The sequence below is a fragment of the Staurois parvus genome, unplaced genomic scaffold (assembly GCF_062004578.1).
Source record: "Staurois parvus isolate SC_StPar_1 unplaced genomic scaffold, SC_StPar_1.0 ptg000636l, whole genome shotgun sequence".
Taxonomy (NCBI): Eukaryota; Metazoa; Chordata; class Amphibia; order Anura; family Ranidae; genus Staurois; species Staurois parvus.
The window spans coordinates 1889538-1914213 of NW_028318432.1; the positions used below are offsets into that span (position 1 = coordinate 1889538).

At 41.3% G+C, this 24676-nt stretch overlaps 1 protein-coding gene across 9 annotated transcripts in view; it reads left to right on the forward strand.

The window, feature by feature from the left end:
- The window catches only part of CACNB2 (calcium voltage-gated channel auxiliary subunit beta 2), a 402461-nt gene that overhangs the window by 365499 nt on the left and 12286 nt on the right, over positions 1-24676 (forward strand). For all 9 annotated transcript variants that reach the window (XM_089693718.1, XM_089693719.1, XM_089693722.1 and 6 more), the window contains 5 exons: positions 1340-1398; positions 2029-2138; positions 15969-16120; positions 19768-19863; positions 24222-24407. In XM_089693718.1, coding sequence (XP_089549844.1) covers positions 1340-1398; positions 2029-2138; positions 15969-16120; positions 19768-19863; positions 24222-24407 — 603 coding nt within the window. The remainder of the gene's footprint in view (positions 1-1339; positions 1399-2028; positions 2139-15968; positions 16121-19767; positions 19864-24221; positions 24408-24676) is intronic.

Genomic DNA, 24676 nt, shown 5'->3' on the forward strand with positions numbered 1-24676 from the left:
AGTGGGACTTTGCAGATAGCTTGGCTTCACATAGGCGTCTTCTAATTGTAACAGTCCTCACAGGGAACTTTACACCTTCTTTCATCTTCCTGGAGCTGATTGTTGGCGGAGTCCTTGCCATTTTGGCTATTCTTCTATCCATTCGAATGGTAGTTTTTCGCTTTCTTCCACGTCTTTCAGGTTTTGGTTGCCATTTTAAAGCATTTGCGATCATTTTAGCTGATCAGCCTATCATTTTCTGCACTTCTTTATATGTTTTCCCCTCTCCAATCAACTTTTTAATCAAGGTACTCTGTTCTTCTGAACAATGTCTGGAACGACCCATTTTCCTCAGAATTTCAGAGAGAAATGCACTGTAACCAGCATGTACAACATTTGCTGCCTTCCTTCCTTAAATAAGGGCAATAATTGCCACCTGTTTTTCAAAGAATGAATGACCTCACTAATAGAACTCCACACAGCTATTATTTTGAACATGCCCCTTTCAATTAGTGTTTCAATTACACAGAATCAGCAGCATGCATGTCATGACTGTTGGGTCTGTTGGATTTCTATTACTCTACTACACCTGCTAGTAAATTATTTGCCATGGAGAAATATCATTTCTACCAAAAACAGTGATTGATCGGGTTAGTGATGTCTGGCTGCTATTATTTTGAATAGAACTATACAATTGCTACACAAGTCATATTGTAATTGAATTTTATTAAAAATTGTCTTTTGTTTTCAATTTGCTGTGGTGTCATTTTCTGTAAAATTCAATATAATATGGCAGCCTGGAGGCCTTCTCTACACAGACGGTGTCCAGAATAACCCCAGAAATGTAATTTCCTGCTTGTGTGATTGGCTCACTGATTTTCCAAGAAGTCTGCATTAAGATACAAGTCAGATTTTGGGAATCCCCTGCAACAAAAATGTCATTTTTGGGGAGATACACCCAAAGGGATATCATATCTAAAGGGATGCAGACCCTGCCACTTCATTCAAACCCTGCAAGTGCAGCAGCTGATTGATAATTATAATTATCTTTCTCTATGGAGAAAGACAAACAGCTATTTCTTTAGAATAACAAAAGGTGGGAATCTGCAACAAAATTTGTTAAAATCCCTGCAATGTACATAGATCACCCAGGAGGGAATGTTTTTTCTCAACAAAAGTGGAGTTACTCTTTAAATGTCACACAAATTGCATGTTTGTGTGACATTTCTTTGGGTGCTCTTTTTTTCCCCCACAGTCCAATCCTGGCTGAGGGGGGTGCGATTTTGTGTTACCTAGGGCAGCACACGGAATTAATACACCACTGCCTGTGTCTCATGTCTTTGGTTTTGTTTCCATGCAGGTGACAGATATGATGCAAAAAGCTTTGTTTGACTTTTTAAAACACAGATTTGAAGGGAGGTAAGTGACAGTCAGTTTTGTACTGATGTATCCTTCTTTTTTCACCTAAATGATGAAGTTGCTTACCTTTCTCTGCTGTCAGTAGCCAGATTTAAACATCTCATTCAGACTTCATAGACATGGTTGTAGATTATGCAATTTTCTTTTTTTCCACAACGGGTAGAAGGAAAGAAAATTGCTTGATTCCCTTATCAACACAGTCAGTATTGATGGGGGAGTCCCACCCGAAGCGCTATTGTGTTCTGCCGTCGGCAAGCCTTCCCCGTCAGCAGAACACAATGATCACTGCTGGTGGCTTTAGCCGCCAGCAGTGATTGCATGAAAAACCCTGACAGGCTGGTTGTATTGAAGTCTAACTATGAATTAACTTTAGTACAATCAGCCAGCCCATAATCAAAACTCAGCTGGTCCCTGCTGAATCGGCCAAGGTTCGATCAATCTATGGCCGGCTTAGTTCCCTCTACAAAGTCCCACAAATACCTGTTGATTCTGCAATTGAAGTTCATTTCATGCAGCCTCCTGTGTGGGTGGACTGTTCCTTTAATTAGCTCTTATTGTGATATTGTTGTATTATGAACTTCAGTGTCAAGGCTGAATTTAATCATTGTCTTACGTTTTTTCTCTCTCCAGAATATCCATCACACGGGTCACTGCTGACATCTCGCTTGCCAAACGCTCAGTATTAAATAATCCTAGTAAACACGCAATCATAGAGAGATCCAATACGCGATCAAGTTTAGGTGGGTTGCATTTTCTTTTCCTACTCTTATTTAATACATTTTGTTGCAGTTACACTTCTTAGAATGTTCATCCGGGTATAGAGTGTATCCCTCACATTTTCTTTCTCCAGAACTTCCCTATCAGATGAACTAGGGTTGCGTTTTGTGGTCTTCCCACAGTACTGTGCTATGTGCCTGAGTGACCAGTCATCAGGCCTGACAGATGTCACATGTGGCTGGGGTAGTGTGCATAGACCTGTGTAAATTTCAACTTACATAGGACTCTCCAGTGTTATAGTGTCATAGTGGGGGGAGTACTGGAAAGGTAGGTACATCCTCAAAGTTCACAGCAAATGTTCAAGTCATTCTTTCAACAGCTCAGCCCACCCTGCTCCTTCCTTCCAGAGTTCCTTCTCTTAGGTATTACTATAATAACTGCTGTGTCACTGTTGAGAAGAAGAAGCAGCGTGAGCTGAGCTGCTGTGTCACTGCTGGGAAGAGGTAGTAGGGTGAGCTGAGCTGCTGTGTCACTGCTTGGAAGAGGTAGCAGGGTGCGCCGAGCTGCTGTGTAACTGCTGGGAATAGGAAGCAGGGTGAGCTGAGCTGCTGTGCCACTGCTGGGAAGAGGTAGTAGGGTGAGCTGAGCTGCTGTATCACTACTGGGAAGAGGTAGCAGGGTGCGCTGAGCTGCTGTGTAACTGCTGGGAAGAGGAAGCAGGGTGAGCAGAGCTGCTGTGTCACTGGTGGAAAGAGGTAGCAGTGTGCGCTGAGCTGCTGTGTCACTGGTAGAAAGAGGAAGCAGGGTGAGCTAAGCTGCTATGTCACTGGTGGAAAGAGGAAGCAGGGTGAGCTGAGCTGCTGTGTCACTGGTGGAAAGAGGTAGCAGGGTGAGCTGAGCTGCTATGTCACTGGTGGAAAGAGGAAGCAGGGTGAGCTGAGCTGCTATGTCACTGGTGGAAAGAGGAAGCAGGGTGAGCTGAGTTGCTGTGTCACTGCTGGGAAAAGGAAGCAGGGTGAGCTCAGCTGCTGTGTCACTGCTGGGAAGAGGAAGCAGGGTGAGTTGAGCTGTGTGTCACTGTTGGGAAGAGGAAGCAGGGTGAGCTGAGTTGCTGTGTCACTGCTGGGAAGAGGAAGCAGGGTGAGCTGAGCTGCTGTGTCACTGCTGGGAAGAGGAAGCAGGGTAATCATAAAATAATATGGTTGCATAAGTGTGCACACCCTTAAACTAATACTTTGTTGAATCACCTTTTGATTCCAGCACTCAGTCTTTTTGGGGATGAGTCTATCAGCATGGCACATCTTGACTTGGCAATATTTGCCCACTCTTCCTTGCTAAAACACTCCAAATTTGTCAGATTGCGACGGCATCTCCTGTGCACAGCCCTCTTCAGATCACCCTACAGATTTTTGATCAGATTCAGGTCTGGGCTCTGGCTGGGCCATTCTAAAACTTTAATCTTCTTCTGGTGAAGCCATTCCTTTGTTGATTTGGATATATGCTTTGGGTCGTTGTCATGCTGAAAGATGAAGTTCTTCTTCATGTTCAGCTTTCTAGCAGAAGCCTGAAGGTTTTGTGCCAATATTGACTGGTATTTGGAACTGTTCATAATTCTTGACTAAGGCCCCAGTTCCAGCTGAAGAAAAACAGCCCCAAAGCATGATGCTGCCACCACCATGCTTCACTTTGGGTATGGTGTTCTTTTGGTGATGTGCAGTGTTGTTTTTGCGCCAAACATATCTTTTGGAATTATGGCCAAAAAGTTCAACCTTGGTTTCATCAGACCATAACACATTTTCCCACATGCTTTTGGGAGACTTCAGATGTGTTTATTGCTAAATTTAGCCGGGCTTGGATGTTTTTCTTTGTAAGAAAAGGCTTCCGTCTTGCCACTCTACCCCATAGCCCAGACATATGAAGAATACGGGAGATTGTTGACACATGTACCACACAGCCAGTACTTGACAGATATTCCTGCAGCTCCTTTAATGTTGCTGTAGGCCTCTAGGCAGCCTCCCAAACCAGTTTTCTTCTTGTCTTTTTCATCAATTTTGGAGGGACGTCCAGTTCTTGGTAATGTCACTGCTGCGCCATATTTTCTCCACTTGATGATGACAAATAAATTCTTTATAAATCATACAATGTGATTTCCTGAATTTATTTTTATATTCTGTCTCTCAGAGTGGGAATGCACCTACAATGTGAATTTCAGACCCCTCCATGATTTCTAAGTGGGAGAACTTGCAAAATCGCAGGGTGTTCAAATACTTCTGTTCCTCACTGTATTTCAGTCAGTGACTCAGAAGGTATTGAACACAGAGAAAGCCAAGGGTACCCCTGGGTGCCACCAGCACAGGACCCAGTTTGCCCTGAATCAGTGTCTGTAGGAGGGCCTCTGATGGGGGGACTGTGTGATTGTGGGGGTCTGTGATGAGGGGATTGTGTGATGGGGGGACTGTGTGATTGGGGGCTCTGTGATGGGGAATTTTTATGTGATGAGAGAACCATGTGATGGAGGATTCTTCAATGATGGGGGGATCTGATGTGATGGGAGACTCTGTCATGGGAGTAATCTGGTGTGATGGGGGCTCTAGTATATAGGTGGGGACCCTGGAGTGATGGGGGCCTCTGATATGAAGGGGGAACTCTGATGTGAAGGGAGCTCTGATATGATGGGGGGGGGTCTGTTGAAGTAATTAGAGGGGGGGGGGGCTTCTGATGTGAAGTTAATTTTATCAAGGCATTTGTGTGCATCATTCCAGGCTCAGCTTTCCCATTAATAAGTAAAATATTACTTTTTACACACACACACACACACTTTAGACTGGAGTGCCTTGGGATTGGGGATACTTACAAAGGATGCTGTGACTGCGCAAAGTTTGAAAAACACTGATCTGAAGGCCAGTCAAACCTTAAGTTGACCTTAAAAAGTGAAGAGTTGCTATTTTCTAGGGAACATCTAGAAATACCAATCATGCCTAAACTGTACCCTAACAATTAGCCTTTTTTTTCTTAAATTCTTCAAAAAATATAATTGTACTTCCTACTTTGTGTGTGTGCCTAGGCACTCCTGTACCTACATTTTTATATCTGCATTGTGACATCTAAGGCACTGCTGCCTCCAACTGCTAGCTCCACCAAATCTAGAATGAGATTTAGTAAACACTACTGTGCTGTTCAATGTGCTCCTTGCTGGAGGCACTGACATGAGGATGCAAAGCCCTGCTTCCACCAAGTTGGCTGCCTCCATACAGAGACACATTGCAGAACAAAGCATGACACGTCAGTAATGGCAAAAGATCAGCTGCAAAGAAACCACAAGCAATACTGGTGACTAGTCATTTGCCCTTTGCCTGCCTTATTTTGGACACAACTTGCACAGTTCAGTTTCTCCTAAAGAGGAGCTCCAGTCTAATTTTTAGAAATTAAAAGTCAACAGCTATAAAAACTATAGCTGCTGACCTTTATTAAACACACACTCACCTGTGCCAGAATCCAGCTATGTCTTCACCCGAGCCAGTTGTTCTTTAGTCCATGGCGGCGGCATCTTAACTAAGGGCACCCGACTGTGACAGCTTGTGGATTCACAGTCGGGTGCTCATTGCAAATGCGCAAGCTGCACTGCGCTTTGTAAATGGTCCCGAAGTATTCTGGGACCTCTGGACATGACCCAGAAGACTGCGGAGAGGGATGTTCGGAGGAGACCTTCCACTCGGATTGTCTAGATGACCTGGGCGGAAGTGGGAATGGGTAACTGTAAAAAGCAGGTACCCCCCCCTCAAAAAAAAGGTGCCCTTTGTTAATGAGGATCGGGGGAGAAGGCCTTAAAGCAGAACTTCCCCATCCACTTTAAAGTTACAAGTACATTTTTGTAAGCTTCAATCTGTTGGTATATGAGAGGATGATCAGTACTGAATGATTTACTAATGAAGGTGATAGAGTGGAAACAGATATGTCTGGGCCTGGTCATATAAAGGAATAAAACTGCCAACTATTACTTTTTTTACTTCTATGATCATCTTGTATTATTACATAAATAGTCCATGCGGTAAACTTGGTGGAGAGCTATTCACTTTAAAATCATTACAAAGTACAGGGGGGAACTCCTGGAGATTTAACCGTTGTATGCATAAGGACTTCTTTATAGTATGACTGTAACCATGTTGTCAGGAATGGACTTGCCAATAGTGGTGGGACTCACCTGCCTTGTGGGCTGCAGTACCAGGGCTGGCCAGCGGGTGCTCTCAACAACCAGAGGCTCACTTCGGCAATTAGCCATCACCTGGGGCTGATTGCAGGTGGTGTATTTAAGGGATGGCCAGACCTGCAGTCTTATACAATACCTTGTTGTACTGTTTGCTTGGCCCTGGTTTCCTGATCCTGTTTCTGCTGTCCTGACGCTGCCTGAACTCTGCCTGTACTGACCTCGGCTAGTCCTGACCACTCTCCCGCCTGCTCATGGTACTCCGTTTGCCCGTTTGCTACTGACCCGGCCTTCCTGACTACTCTTGTATTGTATGTTTGTTATCTGTTGGAGGTTTGGTTCAGTTTGTTTGCACTGTGTTATGTTTAGTTTTGCACTGTGTTTGTATTGTTAGTCTTAATAAATTATATTATTTACTATATCTGAAGCCTACGTTTCCCTGTGTCAGTCCACACACTTCTAGTGACACCCGCATTCCTGACACATGTCCAATAGACTTCCACAGAAGCTAGCTTTGGCCATCTCTTTAGACTGTTTCAGAACTGATGGATGTGTTTCTACTTGCACAGATTATAAGTGGCTGATAATATTTAAAAGAAATAACACAATCTATTGTTAGTCCAAGCAATATCCAAGCAATATCTGAATGCCTTAGAGCTGGGGTCTCTAAACAAAGGGCCAGTTTACTGACCTTCAAACTTTAGGAGACCAGACTGTGGCCAGTGGGAGTAGAACATGCCCCAGAATCAGTAGGAGTAGACAATGTTTCAGGCTTTGTGGTCAGCGGGAAACACTATTATAGCACCTGTGGTTAGTAGAAGGAATAGTGTCCTATCATTGATATTAGTGGGAGGAATTATGCCCCATCGCTGGTGTCAGTGGGAGGAACGGTGCTCCAAGGGTCAGATAAAGGCAAGCAAAGGGACATATCTGGCCACTGCCTTAGAGAATCAGGAGGCATTTTTTTTCCTGTTCACACAGATTTAACAAATTTGAAGCATGTCATATAAGGGTTTTTTTGCCTTCCTCTGGATCAGGTGTAGGCTTAGGTTTTCTGAAAATGCAGGATTTCAATGTATTTTTGTCTTTTGGTGCACTCAATGGACGTGTGTCTTTTCTCCACCTGACAAACAATGTAACTCTGTAGCTATGTTATTGCAAATAATGTATTTATTAATTATAGGTGCTTATATAGTGCCATCAATTTACACAGCACTTTACATATATATTGTACATTCATATCAGTCCCTAACCCTCAAGGGGTGTACAATCTAAGGTGATTGTTATAGCTCAATACAATGAGCCTAAGCACTTTCAAGTAGATTTTCTTTGAGATCTGGCAGTCCCCACCTTCTGGACTCAAAGCCCCTGAGTGCACATCATGGGATAAATGTTCATTTTTAAGGTACCACTGAAAAGCAGTTTTACTTACCTTACACTTTGCTCCCCAGCCAGCTGTCACCCTCCACTTCCCTCCGACATTCCAGGTAGTGGACGGGCCCTTGGTGTCCTCACTTACAATGCAGGGCTGGTGGTCCAGCATTGTATGTGATGACGCCTGAGTGCGACTGACAATAGAGTGTGACCGAAGAAAAGAAGCTTCGGGGAATGAAAAAGGATGAAGCCTGTGGAAACGAGGGGTGAGGTAAGTAAAACTGCATTTAAAGGTACCCTATACAAAAACAACCATTTAATCCTCGTAGTGCAGATATAGTCCCATTGCAAGGGTTAGGTTCAGTTTTAATGAGTCCTTTTTTTGTGGGTTTAGGTTTTCTTATGATAGACAGGAGCTGTCACAGATTTTCCTGCAGCACCATCAGCTGGTAAAATCTGGTATTACACACAACTAATAACTTCCTAAGGAAACTATTGTGATTACTGATGAACTGTACTTTAAACACCACCAGGGATTTAATTCATTTAACATTTCCATTGTAAATGTTTTTTTTTTTTCAATTTCGACTTCGAGTGCTACATCCAGCATACATTAATAAACTATGTAACTTCATTCTTCCCTTGTCAGATAATGTTGTTTGTGTCTCCATATGGGTGTTGTTCTTTAAAATGTGTGGACAGGAAAAACTGTGGTAACTGGACCTTAAAGGGTAACTCCACTTTCGTGGCAAAAACCATTAGCAAATAATGAAAAAAAAAAATTTATACAGAGTTTACAACTGCGACTCAAGTCATTGTATTTGAATGTTATTAAAAATGACCTTTCCCTTTTCAATCTGCAGTGCTAAAATTTTCAGTAAAATGTGATGCAATATGGAAACCTGTAGGTGTTCTATGCAGAGATGTGTACAGAATGCCCCCTGGAAATGTCATTTCCTGCTTGTGTGATTGGCTCAATGATTTTCCCAGAAATCTGCACTAAGATACAAGTCAGATTTTTGGCATCCCCTCGAACAAAAATATTATTTTTGGTGAGATACTCCCTATAGGAAATCACATCTAAAGGGATGCAGACCCTGCAATTTTCCTCATTAGAGCCCTGCAGGTGCAGCAGTTGATTGATCATTATAAAACCACTCCCATACAGATTCACTTTCTGCATGGACACAGACAAGCAAACAGCTGCTTGTTCAGAATTACAAAAAGGTAGGAATCTGTAACAAAGTTTGTTAAAATCCCTGCAGTGTACATAGATCTCCCAGAGGGGAATGTTTTTTTTCCCAACAAAAGTGGAGTTACTCCTTAATCAAATCTAAACCAAACTAACAGGACAACTATATATGTGTAGCCTCTATAATGTAATTTAAATGGGTGTAATCCCTTACATATACCCAGTGATGTGACTGGCCTCAGGTGATGCACAGAGATGAAACAAATCCTCCTACATAAGTTGTACCTGTCCATCTGCAGTCTTCTCTTCTCTAAATCAATTTAAAGTGCAAAATTTATAAACATTGTCTGAGAGTTCAGAGAGATCAGTGAGGAGAACTCTGAGAGCTGATTGGAGGGAATAGACACCCCCCCCCTCCACACAGCACACAGGAACAGAGTTGAGGCTGTCAATCTGCTGGATGTTCCTCCCCGTCACCATTTTTCTCTTGGAGTCAGGTAAACTTCTCAGAAATTACTCATGCTGAGAGCAGAGGAACAAGCAGACAACAAACATGACACTTATTGCTCTTAATTGAGACAAGGACACACTATAGAGGGATATGCTTTGTTCATATTTTATGTCTGAGGTTTACAACCACTTTAAATGGTTAAGTGGATCCCAAGGTGCACCAACCTTGGAGATCCAAAGGTGACCTTGAAACTGTCATGAGGGTTGGGAACTAGAAAATGGCAAAACAACCTTTTTGGCCAGTGAGGCTGCCCATCATAATGATGAGCCAATTGGAATGTGTAGGGGTGGGGCTTAGATGCACGCTTTGCATTTTTGACTTTCAAAGCAGCTCATCTGTGACAGGAAGGTTTCGGAGGCAGCAGATTATTTTCCTCCATGATGGAATTTCCTCCATGAAGGACCTCTGTAATGAGGATTTCATACTGATTATGAAGCTTTAGTATTTTGCGTCAATGACACAGAACAAGACTATGGAGTTCTGACTTCACTTGGCCTTTTGATCTGCATACACGTTCCTGATTAGTGACTCGAGCTAATAAAACTGGAGTCAGCCAGGCAGCTAACATTTTTTGTAGGAGGTTCTGTATTTCTCTTGCTGATGGTTTTCTCTTACAAGAAGAGCCTAGAGTTAATCCATAGCTCCAGCTTTTATTTCACCTATGATCCATTCATTGAGGACATTTTTGAAAACACAATTTTGAAAAAAAAAACATTGTTGCCCGTCATGGATGTCATATCCAGTAAAATTCCAGCTGTCATTTCCTAGTGCACATTAAAAATGAACAGCTGTTCTGATTGGACAATACAAGCAACACCTTAAGAAGAGTTTTTCCAAATGTTCCTCATCATGTTATCTCCATTTCTATGTGTTCCTCGTGATGGTGTTGGTTTATCCCATTCTCCTCTTCATTATTGCCTGGCCATGACAGATGGTTTTGGTATGTACCGGGTACACTGTATTGTGTGTGCAGTGCATTGTGCTGTGTGTGTGAAGTGATGCATAGACATGTTCTCTTTATGGGGTTTGTATCATCAGCAATGATGTGGCCTTCATCTGTTATCAAGCCTGGATTTACAGAAAGATGATGTAGGCCACTGACTAAGGCAGCAACGTTTTAGGGGCAGCAGGTTTCCTTGTCTTAACCCATTCTATTCCAAAATATTAAAAAATAAAAATTCCTTTCACTAATATATGTACAGTAAAATTGGGATTTTTACTGTATGATACCACAAAGATTTGGGGGGAAAATGGTATTAAAATAAAAGGCCAAAGGATGCAAAAATCATAGGCACTGCCTCTTATAATCATGCTGATCTGTCTGATTCAGATACAGCTGACTAGTCACTCATTAGCTGCAAAACTACAACTCCCAGCATGCTCTGTCTGCAATACAAAGTGCATTTCCACATTTACAGCCACATTGGAATAACGCCTACTTTATATTTGTTTCATGTTCTCATTCACATTGCATAACTTGAAAAAAAAAATATTAAAATGCTTTCTGATAACTTCAGCACTGAAACATCCTACTTAGTTCTTTTTGCTTATGAGGGGGATGAGGTTTACCATATTTAATCCTGCCTGTACTGTGCTGGCAAATCTCATTATTGGTTGTACACTAGATTTTATTACTGTCTGCCCTAACAAACATTTAACAGTTAATAGCTGGACCTCTCCATTGTATGTTAATGAGACAAAGCTGAGCCTGTCCTTAGTCCTTCTATTGGGACAGACTTATGCAGGCCATAGACAGGTCAAAAATCGGCCGATTTTTTTTTTTTAAAAAAAGAAAAATCGGTCGTTTGATCGGATGACGTTACTACCAACGTTATTGGCTGATTTTTGGCCCATCTACGGCTGGCATTAATCCCATAACTTCTGTCCCTTGCAGGGACAGGGGGCACACCATACAATGTGACAGCAAGAAGAAGAATTCCAGTCTGCTATTATATTTTATATGAAAAAGTCTTGCTGTTGCAACAAATGTATCCATTTGTATTCAAATAAAACATCTGTATCCAAAAAAAACCATTGTAATACATTATTTGGATTACAATGTTTTTATGAAAAAGTCTTGCTGTTGCAACAAATGTATCCATTTGTATCCAAACAAAAACATTGTAAAACATTATTTGGATTACATTGTTTTTATTTTGATACAAATGGATACATTTGTTGCAACCGCAAGACGTTTTCATATAAAATATAATAGCGGACTGGAATTCTTCTTCTTCTTCTTCTCCTTCTTCTTCTTTTTCTTCTTCTTGCAGGTCACGGCTCATGCGCAGATTCTTTATCGGTAAACCGGTCGGCCGATTTGCCCATCATTGCCGGGAAAATTGGCCACCAATTTTCCAACATGCCCGATAAAAAAAAATGTGCAAAACCCCCAAAAAATAGCCGACCAATTAACCCTCTAACGGTGCGAAAATCGGCCGATTTTTTTTTTATCAGCCGAAAAATCGGTCGATTTTCGACCCGTCTATGGCCGGCATTAGTCTGAATTTGTTCAGAAATGTGTACAGTTTGCCATTACCTTCTCCTAAAAAAAATATCTAAAAGGTGAGCTTTTTTTGAATTTTTTAGTTATCCTATGTGATTGGGAACACATAACATAACAAAAGCAGGGTTTTCTCAAATTTGACTGAAAAAGTGGAAATAAATTTTAAGGGTCAGAGGTTGCCTGCCTAACTTGTATTCACTCCACATGATGGCTATTGGACTAGTGCAATAGTATTTCTGGAGAGCACACATGGACCATTGTTACTATGTATTTACCATATCTGGCCAATGCCCCTGAAAGCTGAAAATCACTGACCAATGCTGGACCAATGTAACTATGTCAAAATATACCATACCTGGAATTAATTTTTAAAGTGTACCTGTGATGGGACATGTACATGAGCTTCCGTAACTGACCTCCTTCTGAAAATGTAGCTTACCTAGCTATCATGCTGATTATTTTCAATACATTGGAGGTTATTTATTAAAACTGGAGAGTGCAAAATCTGGTGCAATTCTGCATAGAAACCAATCGGCTTCCAGGGTTTATTAGTAAAGCTTAATTGAACAAGCTGAAGTTAATTGGCTACTATGCACAGCAGATTCTGAGTGTAGCAATCTTAGTAAATCAACCCCATTGAGTAACTGACCAGAAGAAGGTGTACAGGAGTTCCAACTTAACTTGATACATGCTTCTTACAGATAAGATTTGTAAATAATCAATTATAAAATGTTAAAGCCACAAGAAGAATAACACGGTCATGCAACTTCCATTCTAAAAAAAAAAAAAAAAATTAGCAGTGATAACCCGCATAGGTCTTTGATGACAGGTTGCCTTTGAAATAGCTGCTGGTTGGACCTGGGTTGCAGCTGCAACAAACCTGCTGTCTGGTCTATTTCTAGCGGATTCAAGCTGTGATACTGCAGCACTCCAGCAGACATCACTGGCCCAGCTTGCAATGGGGTTTTGGCTAATGTACAAAAACTGGGCAAACAAGGGCAGAAATGTTTGTTTAGCAGCCATTAGGATTACAAGCTTTCACCTTCAAGAGTAAGAAATCATCTGTTAAGGGTAGCACAGAAGCTGTTACAAAACCCCAGCTTTTGTAGTACAGTCAAAGTGCACATTGTGCTTGTCAATGGAGGGCAAAGTAACAGGTTCTTTTTAATGAGGATTTCCCCAGCAGAATATATTTATCTACCATTTGCTCAGTTCAGCAGCCTGGGGTGAAAGGAAAGAACCATGTAAGCTGTGAGTCACTGGAGTTATAGCTTACACAAGGCAATCGAGTCCTCATGGACAACTTTTGATTGGCCCAGTGCTGTCACATGGAGCGAGTCACAGCTTCTTGTGATCATAGATAAAGGGTATATCCCTAGGGTGGTACTATGGATACATAGCTTATACACTGTGCCACATCCTAGGAAGACTTGCCAAAATGTGATTGCAGCTAAATGGACTTTATAGACACTTAAACACCATAATTTTGTAAAATCCTCATTCTCTTTATTGAAAAATCACATAATTATCACAAAAAAAATAATGATTTCTAAAACATGATACTAAACAAGCACCACAAATTACAACAACAAAATAAACTGTGTTCCAAATAATTATGCAAATGATATTTTTCTCATTTACCTAAATAATTGATGTAAATAACAGTCAGCGTAATTCTCATGTTATCAACTATTAAGAGTACAATTCACATTTTATTGAACAAACCTCCTAATGATAACAGGATTTTTTTAAACATAAAACACTTCCAATGCACTGTTCCAAATTATTACGCACAGTAAGTTTCAAAACACTTTATAGGTTGTAAAGAACTGAAAATTGTCATTTGTTGTGTTTGCAGCATATTTACTGAAATCAAAAGTTATTTCAATCAAACTTTTAACAACATTTGAACTTTTTAAACATTTTAACAGATCACGTTACATTGTAACATCGGACCCCTTATTTGATAGCAGATCACAAGTCTTGCATCCATTGAACTTGTGAGTTTTTGGACAGTTTCTGTTTGAATTTGTTTGCAAGATGTCAGAATAGCCTCCCAGAGCTGATGTTTGGATGTAAACTGCCTCCCACCCTCATAGATCTTTCGCGTCAGGATGGTCCAAAGGTTCTCAATAGGATTGAGGTCAGGGGAGGATGGAGGCCACACCATGACTTTCTCTCCTTTTATCCCCATAGCAGCCATTGATGCAGAGGTATTCTTTGCAGCATGAGATGGTGCATTGTCATGCATGAAGATGATTTTATTACAGAAAGCATAGTTCTTCCTTCTGTACCAGGGAAGAAAATGGTCAGTCATAAACTCTGCATACTTTGCAGAGGTCATCTTTACACCTTCGGGGCCCCTAAAGGGGCCGACCAGCTCTGTTCCCATGATTCCGGCCCAAAACATGACTCCACCACCGCCTTGCTGACATCGCAGCCTTGTTGGAACAGGGTGGCCGTCCACCAACCATCCACTACTCTATCCATCTGGACCATCCAAGGTTGCACGGCACTCATCAGTGAACAGGACTGTTTGAAAATTAGTCTTCATGCATTTTTCTGCCCAATGCAGCCGTTTCTGCTTGTGAGCATTGGTTAGTGGTGGCTGAATAGAAGGTTTATGCACAGTTGCAAGACTCTGGAGGACTCTACATCTTGATGTCCGTGGGACTCCAGAGGCACCAGCAGCTTCAAATATCTGTTTGCTGCTATGTAATGGTATTTTAGCAGCTGCTCTCTTGATCCGATGCATGGATCTGGCAGAAATCTTCCTCAATGTGCCTTTATCTGCATGAACCCGCCTGTGCTCTGAATCAGCCACAAATCTCTTAATAGTGCAATGATCACGCTTAAGTTTTCGTGAAATATCTAATGTTTTCATACCTCGTCCAAGGCATTGAACTATTTCACTCTTTTCGGCAGCAGAGAGATCCTTTTTCTTCCCCATATTGCTTGAAAATGGTGCTCTGCCTAATAATGTGGAACACCCTCCTTTAGTAGTTTTTCCTTAAATTGGGCTCACCGGCCAATCTAATTATCACAGGTGTCCGAGATTGTGTTCAGTGATCAAAAGAGCCCTGACACACAATGCCATCCATGAGTTAAACTGAAAAACAAAATATTTAATCTTTTTGACACTTAATTAGAATTTGCATAATAATTTGGAACAGGGTGTATTGCACTTCAATATTTGTATCATTTGAAGTCCTACCGCTCCTAAATGACCATATACAGTAATCTGATTGGTACCAGAATGGATTCTTGTGATCATAGGGTGTCATAGCTCAACCCCTGAACTGTTTCCCACTCCAACGTTATTAAATTTGACCCCCTGCCTGTCACTGCACAAGCAAAATGACCTTGCGGATTACTGTTCCTAGTACATATGTGCCAAGCAGCTCCGTTCATTTCTGTGGATGATCTGCACTCCAGGCAGGGCCACACTGTGAAGAACTGTGAGTGGGGAAGAAGGTAAAGATTTATCTGGGGGGGTTGGGGTGGGGGGGCTTACTTTTTGTTATATACATAAAGATTTACTATTTCTAAATTCAACTTGTACCTAATGCATGTCAAAGGATTAACAAGAACCATGTTTGTTGCTGTATTAGAATCTTGATGTATATCAAGGAAGGTCCAAAAACAGCTACAGACTGTTCAGTAAAAAGAAAAAGTATTGTTCTTCCCTGTGTCCTGCTAAGTAGATTTAGAAACTATATCATAAGCAGCCCTGTACAGTCTTAAGTATTAAGACTTTGTTTGAGACCCTCAAAATTTACATGTCTTCCTTTGAAGTCCAAAATGATGCAATGAGTCTTTTGTTACAGCTAATTGAAGCTTGTTCTTTTTTTTTTCTTCTTTTTTTTTTTGAGGCAAAAGTGAATAATTTTCATTTACATGAACCCATTATCAAATATACCATGTACAGTGCAATCTGTATCTGAATGAACATGTTGCTGAAATTCTTGAAGGAAAACCTTTAACAATTTAAATGGGACCAGTTGTTAAGCTTCTTCCGGTTGGTTTGCACCATATGACTTTCATTCTTGTTTTTCTGTATCCTCAGCTGAAGTCCAGAGTGAAATTGAACGTATCTTTGAATTAGCGAGGACATTACAGCTTGTAGTTCTTGACGCAGATACCATAAACCATCCAACGCAACTTAGTAAGACCTCCCTGGCCCCCATCATAGTTTACGTAAAGATTTCTTCTCCAAAGGTAATCTTGCTTCAGTAATGTGTCTGGCAGTTATGTATAAGAGACGTTTTTGCATGCTTTTGTGTCAGAACTGTTTTCTTCCCATACAAGTCAATGAGAATACATTCAGCATCTTAGAAGAAGGTGAGAAAGGGTCCAGAAGCAACTGTGAAAGAACTCAGAAACTCATCTCTTAGGGACTTAACAGGTAGTGTTAGAACTGCTTTGCTTCCCATAAAACTGAAGCAGCTTGATGAAGGTTTGAGGGGGGTTAAATGTACTGTAGGTCAGAAGAAAGTCAACAGAAGTACAATTGGGCCTGGAAAGAAGGAAACAGCATCTCAAACTAATCTCAGATGCTCATTGAAATTGATCATTTAAAAATTAAAAGAAAAGAAGTGATTTCTTAAAGAGCCGGGTATTTAAAAATAAGGTGTAGGCACCTCAAAGATCAATACCTGCAGCAACTCGAATTGCCTTCTAGTATTTCATATTTATTGATATGGCTCTTGGTAGGCGACTCACATGCAATCAGGGCTACTCTATATTGGGTACCCAAGAACATGACAAAAAAGTGGCAACCAGCCCAACCTGTAACTAGCCTTTGCAGTAAGGTGCACATGGAAGGGCATTGCATATCTCAAACAAACATAAATTTCCCAGCACACTTACCAGCTAGCCTGCAGAAAAAAAAACAAGTATCTAACAAATCACTTTATACACAGAAAGTTTAGTTTGCACACATTTGCAAGTATTTGTGTAGGTCGCAGTACCTACTTCAAGGCACCTCTGTGTACTGTGGTCCTAACTCTATAATTTGTTTTTAAATCAGGTCATTTTTATTAACCAGTTTTTCATTAAAAAGAACAACTGTTACAAAGGACAAGATTTGTCATGAAATAACAAAGACTTCACATAGTTGGAATAAAACAAGTTGGATTGTTGTATCTCTCAGTTGTATTTCTAATACTGTGCATTAGTTGCAGAGCAAATGTTAAATACTATCTACCTTGTCAATCTGATACCTGCATAACGTTTCACATCCAACCCATATGTACACTGCTATATGTTACATGTACACTGCTATATGTTATATGTACACTGCTATATGTTATATGCACACTGCTATATGTGCTCCAATGTGGAGACTCTTAAAGTCATAGAGTTAGGACCACAGTACACAGAGGTGCCTTGATGTAGGTACTGCGGCTTACACATATATTTGCAAATGCATGCAAACAAAACCGTCAGATTGTTAGACAATTTGTTTTTTGTGCAGGCTAGCAGGTAAGTGTAGTGGGAAATTGTTGTTTGTGTGAAAACCCCAAGACTAAAAGAAGGAGCACCATACGAAATTCATAAAAGAGTCCAAACCAGCTCTGATGATTCACAAGACATTCAACACCTTTTAGGGGCAAAATTCACCTCTGAATTATTCAATTATTTTTATTCTGTTCACAAATTATTTGGTATCTACTGTAAATGCAAGTTTTTGTCTTGTTAGTATTTTCCTGGTTTTAGGTAGTATGTATAAATGGATATTGATTACATATTTTTTTGATTTATAGTTTTCATAATGCTACATCTTTATATTTATCTTTAAGCCCTGATAAAGTGGGAGCCTGTTTTGCTTTCAAAATGTGCTGGCTGTCCTGTGAATCATTAAAGCTGTTTTGGACTTCTTTATGAAATTGGTCTGGTGCTCCTTCTTTTAGTTTAAGCTCTGAATGCCCAAATGCTGGGTCATTCTGAACAGGCAAAGCTCCAATGCTTCTGTATAATTTTGGAGCTTACCTGTTCCCTCATACATTCCTATTGGCCATCACTATGTTGGTCTGCTTCATTAGCCAAAGGTTATGTGCAGGGGCGGACTGACCATTTGGAAACTCGGGCACTGCCCAAGGGCCCGGGGTCAGTAGGGGGCCCCATGAGATGCCCCTGATACCTTTTTCATAGGCTTTTTTGAGTTTGGGCAAGGACACAGGGGCCCCATAATCCCCTAATGCCCGGGGGCCCCATAAGTTGTCAGTCCGCCCCTGGTTATGTGTGAGATGGGAATAGTAAGAAAGCTCTAACACTACCTGAACGTGTCTGAGCTTTGCCTGCTCAGACCAGCCAGAATTCAACTGTAGCAGAGGACATTGAAAGCTGCTGCAGTTATATGCAGAAACTACTAGGTATCTACACCTAATACCTGTAAGCTACTGTCACTTAATTTTTTGCTAGTGAATGTTGCTTTATTTCCATAATTATACAACTGGAGATATACAGTACAGCAAAATGAGAAGCCATGTGCAACCTGGACCTTTCCAGTCATTTGAGATTCACCACCTGTTTCCATCATTGCTTACAGTTGACAGTTTGAAAATCTATTATAATGTCTTCAGGGATCACCTTATCTAACCAGCAGAGATAAAGAAAATTGGTGAAGTGGTGGAAAGAGATGCTTTCTAGAGTCTCTTCTCTATTTTAGATTTTTGCATAGTGAAAAGAAGTGATCTGTGTGCTCCAAAGCAGCTAAAGTAAGATGACAGTCAAGAAGTGTTCATAGACAGCTGGGAGGATAGACCATGGCAAGGCCATATCCTGTTCTGTAAGCACTGACATGACAGTAGGAACCCACATTCACAGAAATGTTCATTATTGGAAAAAGTTCCAACTATTACAAGTCCATTTTACCTCTAGCCATTAACTTTAAAGTATAACTAAAGGCAAAACATTTTGGATAGAGTGGAGAGGGATTAGAATACCTGTTTTTATTGCTACCTCTGCCCCCGTCAAAGAAATTTACCCTCTCTACTGTATTTGTCCTGTTTACCATTATCATCAAAAGTGTAAGTAAAAGACAAACCCACATTTTGAATTTTCCTAAAAACAATGGGAACCCTAGTTCTGGTGACCTGGGGGTCCCTGAGGAATTCCCTTAATTTGCAAGAATTTCCTCTCACTTTCTGTTTGGCTATGGGACAGGAAGTAAAGGGAGATCTCCCCAATGGGACACAGATGGCAAAAAAACTGACAGGGGTTATAACCCTCTCTTACTCTATCCAAAGCTAAAAAAAAGGTTTTGCTTATAGTTCTAATTTAATGTATTGCCTTATTAATGTAAAACAGCTATTCTATAAGGGGTGTCCACCCAAAACTGATACTGTAGTTGAGATTTTAGTAGAACAGTAGACAGAGTTTTATCCACCTGACAATTTTATCTACTGGGGACTTTATTGGTGAGATCTATATGCCCGGGTTCCTGCTCTATAGACCTGCTGTGGCTATTGTGAGAGAATTACAGTCTTCCTGTTGGGCATTTTATTTATTTTTTCTGAGGGGTTGTAAAAGAAGGAACTGAAACACCCAAAGGTGGGCAGGGACACCAAAAACTCCAGGTGGACTGGAACAGAGTCAGGAATTATGGCAGGGAGATCTTGTTGCTGAAGTATTCACGATATAAAGCAAGTCAAGGGCTGCCTAAGCCCCCCAAACCCCATTTAAAAGTAAAACCTTGCAGCCAGATGAGTATTTAAGTTTACTGTCCCTCAAAATAATTTGAAACCCTTCTTCCTTCCTGTCCAAAAGTGGCATGCGTGATGTGTTCTGTTTTTTTGTGTGATGCCAGTATGTGTGTTGTGTTCAGTATGTTAATATTATGTGCATTTAATTATCATTTTCAGGTTTTACAGAGGCTAATAAAATCACGAGGAAAATCTCAGGCAAAACATCTAAACGTGCAAATGGTAGCAGCTGACAAACTAGCACAGTGCCCGCCAGTAAGTGTCCCCTGTTATGTTATGTTTTCTGACATAGGCCAGGTAGGTGGTACTTTAGAATTTAAGGGCTCCTTCACATTAAAACGTGGTGCAGGAAACCTGCACTCTATTTAAGTTTTCCGCTGTCAAAAGTGTTCCTAATGGCACCCCAAATGCAGATCACAGACACAGTGTGTTTGCCCACACCAGATCCCATGGTAACATAGTACCATGTGATCCAGTTGCTCTGCATTTTTAAAAGTAGTGCATGCATGACTTTTCGTGCGATTCAGTGTGATTTCAGCCCATTAAAATGAATGGGCTAAATATCTCACCGCACAGAAACACAGACTGCATTCCTGTGCAGATTACCTATGAATCGGCCCTAGAAGCCTAAGTTTAGTAAAAAAAAGTTAAATCAATGCAGAGGCAACATTTATATATTTCAGGTACTTATATAGCGCCGTTAATTTACACAGCGCTTTACATATATATTGTACATTCACATCCGTCCCTAACCCTCAAGGGGTGTACAATCTAAGGTCCCTAACTTACATTCATACATACACATACACATACACATACTAGGGCCAATTTAGACAGGGGCCAATTAACCTACCACCATGTCTTTGAAGTGTGGGAGGAAACCAGAGTACCCAGAGGAAACCCACGCAGGCACAGGGAGAACATGCACACTCCAGGCAGGTGGTGCCGTGGTTGGAATTCAACCCTAGTACTGTCAGGCAGAAGTGCTAACCATTTAACCACTGTGCTGCCCATTACTTACAGTCAATGAATGATATGTCCTTTGTGCTGTTGGGTGTGCCGCCATAATCTTCCAGTGCCGCAATGATTTTAGAGCTTAGGGACCTGTCATATGCATTCATCGAGAGTGCTAACTATGCCTGCTCTTTTTGCACCCTCCTCCATTCGTTGAAGCTACATAGTTACATAGTTAGTCTGGCTGAAAAAAAACAAAAGTCCATCCAGTTCAACCATAGAGAAAAAAAAAAGTTATAATCCTATACCCACAGTTGATCCAGAGGAAGGCAAAAAAACCCAGCAAAGCATGATCCAATTTGCTCCTGCAGGGAAAAAAATTCCTTCCTGATCCCCCGAGAGGCAATCGGATATTCCCTGGATCAACTTTACCTATAAATGTTAGTATCCAGTTATATTCTGTGTATCTAAGAAACAATCCAGGCCTTTTTTGAAGCAATCCACTGAGCTGGCCAGAACCAACTCTTGAGGGAGTCTATTCCACATTTTCACATCTCTCACTGTGAAGAAACCTTTCCATGTTTGGAGATTACATTTCTTTTCCTCCAGACGTAAAGAGTGCCCCCTTGTCCTCTGTGATGACCTCAGGGTGAATAGCTCTACACCGAGTTCACTATATGAACCACTGATGTATTTATACATGGAGATCATATCCCCCTTATATATTATACATGGAGATCATATCCCCCCTTATGTATTATACATGGAGATCATATCCCCCCTTATGTATTATACATGGAGATCATATCCCCCCTTATGTATTATACATGGAGATCATATCCCCCCTTATGTATTATACATGGAGATCATATCCCCCCTTATGTATTATACATGGAGATCATATCCCCCCTTATGTATTATACATGGAGATCATATCCCCCCTTATGTATTATACATGGAGATCATATCCCCCTTATGTATTATACATGGTGATCATATCCCCCCTTATGTATTATACATGGAGATCATATCCCCCTTATGTATTATACATGGAGATCATATCCCCCCTTATGTAATATACATGGAGATCATATCCCCCCTTATGTATTATACATGGAGATCATATCCCCCCCTTATGTATTATACATGGAGATCATATCCCCCCTTATGTATTATACATGGTGATCATATCCCCCCTTATGTATTATACATGGAGATCATATCCCCCCCTTATGTATTATACATGGAGATCATATCCCCCCTTATGTATTATACATGGAGATCATATCCCCCCTTATGTATTATACATGTTGATCATATCCCCCTTATGTATTATACATGTTGATCATATCCCCCCTTATGTATTATACATGGAGATCATATCCCCCCTTATGTATTATACATGGAGATCATATCCCCCTTATGTATTATACATGGAGATCATATCCCCCCTCATGTATTATACATGTTGATCATATCCCCTTTATGTATTATACATGGAGATCATATCCCCCCTTATGTATTATACATGGAGGTCATATCCCCCCTTATGTATTATACATGGAGGTCATATCCCCCCTTATGTATTATACATGGAGATCATATCCCCCCTTATGTATTATACATGGAGATCATATCCCCCCTTATGTATTATACATGGAGATCATATCCCCCTTATGTATTATACATGGAGATCATATCCCCCCTTATGTATTATACATGGAGATCATATCCCCCCTTATGTATTATACATGGTGATCATATCCCCCCTTAATCTCCTCTTCTCAAGAGAGAATAAATTCAGTTCCTCTAATCTTTCCTCATAGCTGAGCTCCTCCATGCCTCTTATCAGTTTGGTTGCCCTTCTCTGTACTTTCTCCAGTTCCACAATGTTCTTTTTGTGAGTTGGTGCCCAAAACTGAACTGCATACTGCTGTACTTTATATAGCTTCTATGAATAAAAAAAATATCTATAAATGGAGGACAGATGGACAAATGAAAGGTCCACCTCTCCATTCATGGATTGTTTTTCATTCATAGAAGCTATACAAAATAATACCTTGTTCAGGCATTTTCTGTTATTGGGTGACAACTTTCACCCAGTCATGCTCCCTCATTGTCACCCAGTTGCATGTGGCTCTGGTGGAGACTACAACAGGCACTGTTCTTACTATTGAGAAACTGAGAAACTAGTCCAGAGCAAGAATGTGGAGCTGATACTGTAATGATCACTTGAAGACTAAAAGTATTTGACACCTGCCTTTACACGCACATGAACTTTATTAGCATTCCAGTCTTAGTCTGTAGGGTTCAATATTGAGTTGGCCCCGCCCTTTGCAGCTATAACAGCTTCAACTCTTCTGGGAAGGCCGTCCACAAGGTTTAGGAGTGTGTCTATGGGAAGGTTTGACCATTCTTCCAGAAGCGCATTTGTTAGGTCAGGCACTGATGTCGGACGAGAAGGCCTGGCTCACAGTCTCCACTCTAATTCATTCATCCCAAAGGTGTTCTATCGGGTTGAGGTCAGGACTCTGTGCCGGCCAGTCAAGTTCCTCCACCCCAAACTCGCTCATCCATGTCTTTATGGAGCTTGCTTTGTGCACTGGTGCGCAGTCATGTTGGAACCGGAAGGGGCCATCCCCAAACTGTTCCCAGAAAGTTGGGAGCATGAAATTGTCTAAAATGTCTTGGTATGCTGACACCTTAAGAGTTCCATTCACTGGCACTAAGGGTCCAAGCCAAACCCCTGAAAAACAACCCTACATAAACCCCCCCCACCACCACCAAACTTTACACTTGGCACAAAGTAGTCAGGCAATTCCCGTTCTCCTGGCAACTGCCAAACCCAGACGCTTCCATCAAATTGCCAGACAGAGAAGTGTGATTGGTCACTCCAGAGAACACATCTCCACTGCTCTAGAGTCCAGTGGCGGCGTGCTTTACACCACTGCATCTTATGTGTTGCATTGCACTTGGTGATGTCAGGTTTGGATGCAGCTGCTCGGCCATGGAAACCCATTCCATGAAGTTCTCTACACACTGTTGTTGTGCTAATCCGAAGGCCACACGAAGTTTGGAGGTCTTTAGCTATTGACTCCGCAGACAGTTGGCGACTTCTGCGCACTTCAGCATGCACTGCCCCGCTCTGTCATTTTATGTGGCCTACCACTTTGTGGAGTTGCTGTTGTTCCCAGTTGCTTCCTCTTTGTTACAATACTACTAACAGTTGACCGTGGAATATTTAGTAGCAAGGAAACGTCACGGATGGACTTATTGCACAGGTGACAACCCATCACGATACCATGCTTGAATTCACTGAGCTCCTGAGAGCGACCCATTCTTTCACAAATATTTGTAGAAGCAGCCTTGCTTTTATACACCTGTGACCATGGAGGTGATTGGAACACCTGAATCCAATAATTAGGAGGGGGGGCCAATACTTTTGGCAATATAGTGTATACAGAAAGTGGCTGAAAGAGGCAGGAGGAGATCAGCAGCACTGTGATACAAATTAGGATGAAAAAAAGTGAAAACAGTATCTTATGAAAAAACAATGATAGTTGTTTATCAAATGTAGTCCTTTGGCATCAGGTTAGCATTTACATCTACTATAATATCTAAAGCAAGAAATCTTGTAATCATTCATATGTTTATCATAGGAAATGTTTGATGTTATCCTGGATGAGAATCAGCTTGAAGATGCGTGTGAACATCTAGCAGATTACCTAGAAGCTTACTGGAAGGCTACACACCCTCCAAGCAGCAACCCGCCCAATGCACTTTTATCTCGCACCCTTACTACTGCAACCCTTCCCGCCACCCCTTCCTCAGCTTCTAATGCACAGGTAAGAGGACCTTTGGAATAATCTTGGAGACAGAAACTGTGTTAGAAGAAAAAAAAAAAAACAGTGGAGAGGAAAGACATACTGTTGTACAGCACTGGCCTGCCTCGCCGTTGGCTATCCCTGCTTCAGTCGATCCTGAATACGGCTGCCAGACTCATTCACCTTTCCAACCGCTCCGTTTCCGCCACCCCCCTCTGCCAATTCCTCCACTGGCTTCCGATTGCGCAACGGATCAAATTCAAAATCCTAACACTGACGTACAAAGCTGT